Source organism: Gobio gobio (assembly GCF_949357685.1).
Source record: "Gobio gobio genome assembly, chromosome: 23".
NCBI lineage: Eukaryota > Metazoa > Chordata > Actinopteri > Cypriniformes > Gobionidae > Gobio > Gobio gobio.
Window position 1 is genome coordinate 27,410,877 of NC_137119.1, and position 7,296 is coordinate 27,418,172.

Genomic DNA, 7,296 nt, shown 5'->3' on the forward strand with positions numbered 1-7,296 from the left:
TCTTGTGAGTCAGTGTTTTTGTACGTCCTCGTCGTGTCTATCTGTTCTAAAATGTGCATACAGTCGTGAGTTTCTGCGTCTCGAGTCAGCGCTGATCCATAATTTACTAAAGTTACTAACTTTCTGACATGAGTGACAGTCCCTCCGACTAGAAATAAACTAATATCCTGAAGTATATGCTAGTAACTACAGCAGTTCACTGAACTAAGACGTGCTAAGAGAACTGATGAGAAGTGAACTCCGGTCCATCCGTCTCTCTGGCAGGCTCGTGCCTCGTAGACCTCGTTAAACCACGTCCCTCATTTCAAATGCAAAGATGTCAGCCAATCACAACAGTGGGCATTTTTACTGAAGTCTCACAGCAGACACGCCCCTTGAAACAGGGCATTCAGCCAGAGGGCAAACATCAGTATAGAAAAAATGCCTTTTATTTCTAAATTATGACATTTTATGATGTAAAAATCATACTAACAATATAAGTACACCTCAGGAAACATTATAAAATAATTAAAAAAATCCCATGCCATGGGACCTTTAAGGTTTTCATTCATTTCAAAACATTAAACAATGTGTGTAAACAAAAAAATATAGGCCTAAAGAACAAAAGCATTATAAGCTCAAGCAATGCGAGCGGAAAAAACACTAATAAAGCAGAGCGTGCCAGTTATCGTGCAGAACCTACTTATAGCCTTCACTCGGGTCAGAATATGGTTATCGTGTTTATAGTTTCACATTATAATGTTAAGAAAAACAATAATATCCTGTGGATGATGATATTCTCGGGTAAGAAAACAAGCCCTGCTGACAGACGTTGCAGAGACACACATACCCCTTTTCCACCAGAATGAACCGGGTGCTAGTTCAGAGCCAGTGCTTGTCCCAGTTCATAGTTGGTTCGACTAAGGAGCCTAGATAACGGTGTTAAGTGAAGTTTCTAACAGCATTGTGTTTTCTGTTCTTAAACCCTCGACAAAACCTAAAAGGAAGCATTTGTCTTGAGATCATTTTGCTATCATATACGTTATCTCGTTCTCAATCGGGGAACAGCTGCTCTTACCTGCACTCGTGAATGCAGTGATGGACTGGACAGCTGTCCTCATTCGACTGGTGTTTAGATTTGATGTGATTTCTCAAACTCCATTTCATTAATTAATTTTATCAGAAGTAACTCCATTTTGTAAGCTCATTTTCAATGTTCATCTCTAAGTAATTACAAACATTGCAAGGCAGACGACGACGTTATGTGATCAAATACACTTAACTTATTAACACGCTCCACAGCGCCAGCGTTTATGTAAATTTCAGGGTTAGTGATGTCACTAACCCAGGAGGAAGCTTGTGTAGTCCCTACCAGCCATTTGTTATAGTCCTTAAAAAGCTATAGTGGGGCAAAAAAGTATTTAGTCAGCCACCAATTGTGCTAGTTCTCCCACTTAAAAAGATGAGAGAGGCCTGTAATTTTCATCATAGGTACTAGGGGTGTAACGGTACATGTATTCATATCGAACCGTTTCGGTACAGGGCTTTCGGTTCGGTGCACGCGTGTACCGAACGGTTTCCGGGTGCAGTCTTTAACAGTTAACAGTCGTCTTGTTGTAAGCACAAAACACATTTCAATCCGAGTTCCCACACGAACATATTGAGTATTCAGTTCATTTTATCATAAATGCCGTTTTGACGCTCTTTAAAGTGACGTGACTGTATAGGCGCTGTATAGATGCATCAGTTCAACTTCAAGCAGCGGCGCGCGAGTGAACACGATCATCTCTTCCCAAAGGATAAACATAAAATAACATCTCTTAAGGTGTGTTGAGGATGCATTACAACTTACTGAAATGTATCATATGTCGTGTAATCGCTCAATTGGTGTTTCAATAGTGGAAAGACAATAAAACAGCTTGTAAACAATGTCACGTAGCATCACATTTAACATTTTCTCAGGCAGTCATTAAGTGTCCACAGCTGTTACTTTACTAGAGAAATTAAAGGAACTGTATGTAAGAAATGTATTTCAATTAATCATAAAATGGCCCTGATATGTCACTAGACATTAAGAAATCATGTTAATTTCAAATATTTATATCACTGACAAGGGTTGTCCGGCCAAGATATTGTCATTTTCATAGCCCTCAACTGATGTTGATGTTGACATGTTGTGTCATGCCTGAAGCCCCACCCTCCACCTGTCTACCAATCACGAAGTCAGTAGTGTTTCGGCATCGGGGTTGCCAGCTCTGCTCTAGTTACCACAGCTGCAGCTACAAACTTTTTGGATAAACAATGTCTAACTTTACGAAACCTAAACGACCTCGTTATGAATCAGAAAAACGTTGTGACAGTGTCCGAAATAAAACAAGGATTTGTATAGGAGATGCCTTTGAAAGATGTAGATGGCTGAAAACGGAGAATAATTTGAAGACTGATGCCAACATTGCTAATTTTCTCCTGGACAGGTAACGTTAAGGTTCATCTATGTTTGGCTAACTTGTAACGTTACTTAATGTAAATGGACATTTCAAATATTCATGACAGTCGAACAAAGCTATGCATGTTCGTGCAAAGTAACGTTAGGTTAGCGCAGATGGAGGAGGTGGGTCATTGAATTGAAAAGGTAACGTTAAGGAATTGTTTGGTAAATAAAAACGGCGAGTCGTCATTGCTAACATTAGTAATGCATTATCAGAGCCCGTTTCTCTGTCATTATGCTGGGACGCTGAGGAAAACAACATTAGCACGCCTATTATGGCAATGTGAAAACGTATTTGAGACCGTAGCCTAACGTTACCTCATATTCCTCATTCGTTCTTCGCATATATAGTGGACAAAACATGCTGCTGACCTGTAAGACCATTGCTAATGTTATTTAGTTTTGCTGTAATTTTACTATAATATACTATAGTATTTTTTCATGTGGGAATGTACGAGCGTTCATATTTACGATTATATTTGGCTAATCGCCATAAGTAAATTGCGATTCATAATTACTTCACAAAACATCGCTCTTGAAGCATAAACATAATTAACAGAAAGAAAAAAACGTACTGTGTAGGACTCGTCACTTGCCATTGAAAGCTCCTTGTAGCAGCCTACGTTCCTGCTGGATCCTGCAGCCTATCTGGCAGCCTCGAGTCAGGGGGAGGGGGAGAGGGGATACACCGCTCAACAGTAATTTGAAAGTGATTGCAGTACCAGTTTTGGCCACAGTCCTACATACAGCTCCTTTAACTCTCTAAATATATGCACTATATTAGCCTATATTCATATTCCACTTAACCTGTTAGTGATGTCTTGTTTATTTAATGTATGTTTAAATAAATCTGTCATGAAAATGACAGCCACTGTATATTTTGATTATATTTCAACAACAAATTGGAGAAAAAAAAATTGTAATTAGATTCAGAAGTTAATACAAAAGCCTTACGTGAAGCTTGAGCTAAAAATAAATTGCAACTGAATTTAGGCTAGTTGTTAATCTTTAATAGCAATGTGTAAGTAAGGGTTCCCTATATAGTTTACAGCATTATCTTTAAGAAACTTTTAGTTATAATTGAATTAATTTAAGGACAGACACAATTTTTTTCAGTAAACCACTGTTTAATAAAAATAAATAAAAATCAATTTTGTAAAACTGCTGTACCGAACTTGTACCGAACCGTGACTTCAAAACCAAGGTACGTACCGAACCGTCAGTTTTGTGTACCGTTACACCCCTAATAGGTACACTTCAACAATGAGAGAAAGAATGAGAAAAAACCCCAGAAAATCACATGATTTTTAAAGAATTTATTTGCAAATTATGGTGGAAAATAAGTATTTGGTCAATAACAAAAGTTCATCTCAATACTTTGTTATATACCCTTTGTTGGCAATGACAGAGGTCAAACGTTTTCTGTAAGTCTCCACAAGGTTTTTACACACTGTTTCTGGTAGTTTGGCCCATTCCTCCATGCAGATCTCCTCTAGAGCAGTGATGTTTTGGGGCTGTCGCTGGGTAACACAGATTTTCAACTCCCTCCAAAGATTTTCTATGAGGTTGAGATCTGGAGACTGGCTAGGCCACTCCAGGACCTTGAAATACTTCTTACGAAGGCACTCCTTTGTTGCCTGGACGGTGTGTTTGGGATCATTGTCATGCTGAAAGACCCAGCCACGTTTCATCTTCAATGCCCTTGCTGATAGAAGGAGGTTTTTACTCAAAATCTCACGATACATGGCCCCATTCATTTTTTCCTTTACACGGATCAGTCGTCCTGGTCCCTTTGCAGAAAAACAGCCCCAAAGCATGATGTTTCGACCGCCATGCTTCACAGTAGATATGGTGTTCTTTGGATGTAACTCAGTATTCTTTCTCCTCCAAACGTGACAAGTTGAGTTTTTACCAAAAAGTTCTATTTTGGTTTCATCTGACCGTATGACATTCTCCCAATCCTCTTCTGGATCATCCAAATGCTCTCTAGCAAACTTCAGACGGGCCCGGACATTTACTGGCTTAAGCAGGGGGACACTGCAGGATTTGAGTCCCTGGCGGCGTAGCGTGTTACTGATGGTAGCCTTTGTTACTTTGGTCCCAGCTAATAATGTTAACTAAGATTCCATTCAAAGATTTTTTTATTTGATCAAAAATACAGTAAAAACAGAAATATTATTACAAATATATATATATATATATACAGTGAGGAAAATTTATTATTGAACACCTTGCAATTTTGCAAGTTTACAATGTCACATGATTTGGGGGTCGGCAAACACCTGTGCTTCTTAATATATTTGTGGAAAACCATGATACATTTTTTTCAGGATTTTTTTGATGAATAGGAAATTCAAAGAATAGCATTTATTCGATAATGTAGAAACATTATAACTGTCTTTTACTGTCACTTTTAATCAACGTAATGCATCCTTGCTGAATAATAAATTTAATTTCTTTAAGAAAAATAGCTTTTAAATGGTAGTGTACATTGTAGCTGTATAATTTCTAGATTGTTGCATATTTTCTTTTTACAAAATATGCAACAATCTAGAAATCTAGTGCAAACTTTAGCAAAGAAATATTTTTAAAATTTAAAAAAACTTTTAAACATTTATGAAAACATGTAAAATACAAAAAATCATATATATAAATAATAAAACATAATTTACGCTATATTTATAATCAAATGTAAAAATTAATTGACAAAAAAAAAATGCATCATGGTCGGTAAAACGGGAATGTCTAGTAGTAAGCCAGTACATCATTTGATTAAATACATTATAATTAAAAGATCATTTTAAATAGTATTGTTTGTGTTCCTTGCGCTCAAGGAAAAACAAGATTTCATTTAGTAGGTATTAAGTGTGCTTATTTCTTAAAGTCACGTGAGTTTTTTATATGCATGTCACAGCAAATCTTTGTTTGTCCAAATAAAACCCTCTCTTTCTGTCACAGGTACTGCTATGTTGAAACGCGTTAGATATGACTGATGTCGAGGTGACATATGAAGACTTCATCGCCTCTGCAAGGACCGGCAGACGCAATGCTGTGCACGAGATACTGGGAAGCTCTGGCGGGCTGGACTCTAGTGGACTCTCTCAAACTCTGTCTGAGCTCAATATCAGCAAAACAGGTGATTAAAGTCCCCTTAACTTATTGGTGCTCCTTCAGAAAGAACATGGAGTCATCAAAACACTGCAGTAATGTAATATGGCACTGAGAGGCAGGCTGACCATGAATAATGTATCAGACAAGCCTGCTTTGGGCAAACTAGAGAGTTTAGAGGGCCTGTTAGTGGCTTCCCACACCAGTTTTTAGCTCAAGACAAACATGGATGTGCTTTATCAAATATAGGCCTGTTAGCTGAGGGCATCCCTGTGAAAAAGCATAGCAGCGACTGCTAAACATCTTGCCGTGCCGTAGGGCGTGAAGTATCCGCTCTTGTCAGACAACAGCTCTAGTTTTATTAAAACCATCTGTCTTTTGTTTCTGTTTTCACTAACAAAACTCTTTTTTCGCTCTCAGAGACAGGGAATGATGGAGAGAAAAGCCAGAGCTCGGCTGACTCTGAATCGAAGCAGGAAGAGGGCAAAGGAGAAGGAACATAACAGACTTCAGTGAGAGAATCAGGAAATACCCCCTCTAGTGGCTGATTTTATTAGCATGGAGGGGTTGACAGTGAAAATAGCGCAGCATCCCTCTCTCTGAAGGATCCGGATGGAAGAGACTTTGCTTTGAGGAAGCTACTGTGAAAGGCTGGGCCTTAAGAATCATAGCGCTGCTGTTTTACTACAGTGATCGCTACTTTAGCTGATGTAGGTCTGATTTTTACTTAGAAATCCACTCTAGTTGGTAGGTACCTAGAGCGACTGGTGGGATTTGAGTCGGAAGTAATCCCATTAGAATGATGAAGACACACTTGGGAGATGAGCAACACCCAATGAACTTGTGATTTTGGATTCACCAAATAACTGCTAGAGTAGTGCAGCTAATACGCACTTAAAATTCAGTCATTTTATAGGTGTAGTGTTGTAATAGTAATATCAGATTTTGTATTAAATTGTGCTTTATGTCTTTGATATCTTCAGTTTATGTTTTCACTGGGTACACATTGGTATATTCACATAATATAAGTGCTGCACTCTTGTTAAACACTCACTGAATTCTGATAAACTGTCTCTGATGGTTTTGCATGGCACTGCTCTTGACGGAATATGTGTATAACTGTTCACATCCCACAAATGTGTGATCCGAACATTTGCAGCGTGTTGTGATGCTACTTTGTGTGTTTAATGATGAAAATTTGTATCGTATTATGAAATCTGGCTTGATTTGAAGTCTGACTGACACTGCCTATTAACCCCTTTGAAAATTTGTTCTATAGAGCTTGCCTTACCAAACCTCTGCCCATATTTTGTCTTCCAATCATTAGCTCTATGTCCTCAATTTTGCATAAATATATTTGATATTTTCATTTGTGGGTACACAAAAATGTGAATAAATTCAAGAAGTCTTTGGGAAAAAGTTTTTTTTTAAACTATAACTATATATGCGCCAGCAGCCATATCACCCTGTAGCCCAAGACTGGTTTCCCACTGAAGCTAAGCTGGGCTGCGCCTGGATGGGAGACCAACTGGGAAAACTAGGTTGCTGCTGGCAGAGGTGTTAGTGAGGCCTGCGGTGCTCACCCTGTGGTCTGTGTGGGTCCTAACACCCCAGTATAGTGATGGGGACACCATACTGTAAAAAGCACCGTCCTTCGGATGAGACGTTAAACCGAGGTCCTGACCCTCTGTGGTCATTAAAAATCCCAGGATGTCCTTTGA

The 7,296-nt window shown here is 38.6% G+C and overlaps 1 protein-coding gene across 2 annotated transcripts in view; it reads left to right on the forward strand.

Moving 5' to 3' along the window:
- The window catches only part of pkia (cAMP-dependent protein kinase inhibitor alpha), a 48,386-nt gene extending 41,403 nt beyond the window's left edge, over positions 1-6,983 (forward strand). For both annotated transcript variants that reach the window (XM_079806153.1, XM_079806152.1), the window contains exons 2-3: positions 5,426-5,603; positions 5,996-6,983. In XM_079806153.1, the coding sequence (XP_079662279.1) occupies positions 5,453-5,603; positions 5,996-6,078 (234 nt within the window). In that variant the 5' untranslated portion in view covers positions 5,426-5,452 and the 3' untranslated portion in view covers positions 6,079-6,983. The remainder of the gene's footprint in view (positions 1-5,425; positions 5,604-5,995) is intronic.
- Positions 6,984-7,296: the final 313 nt, after the last annotated feature.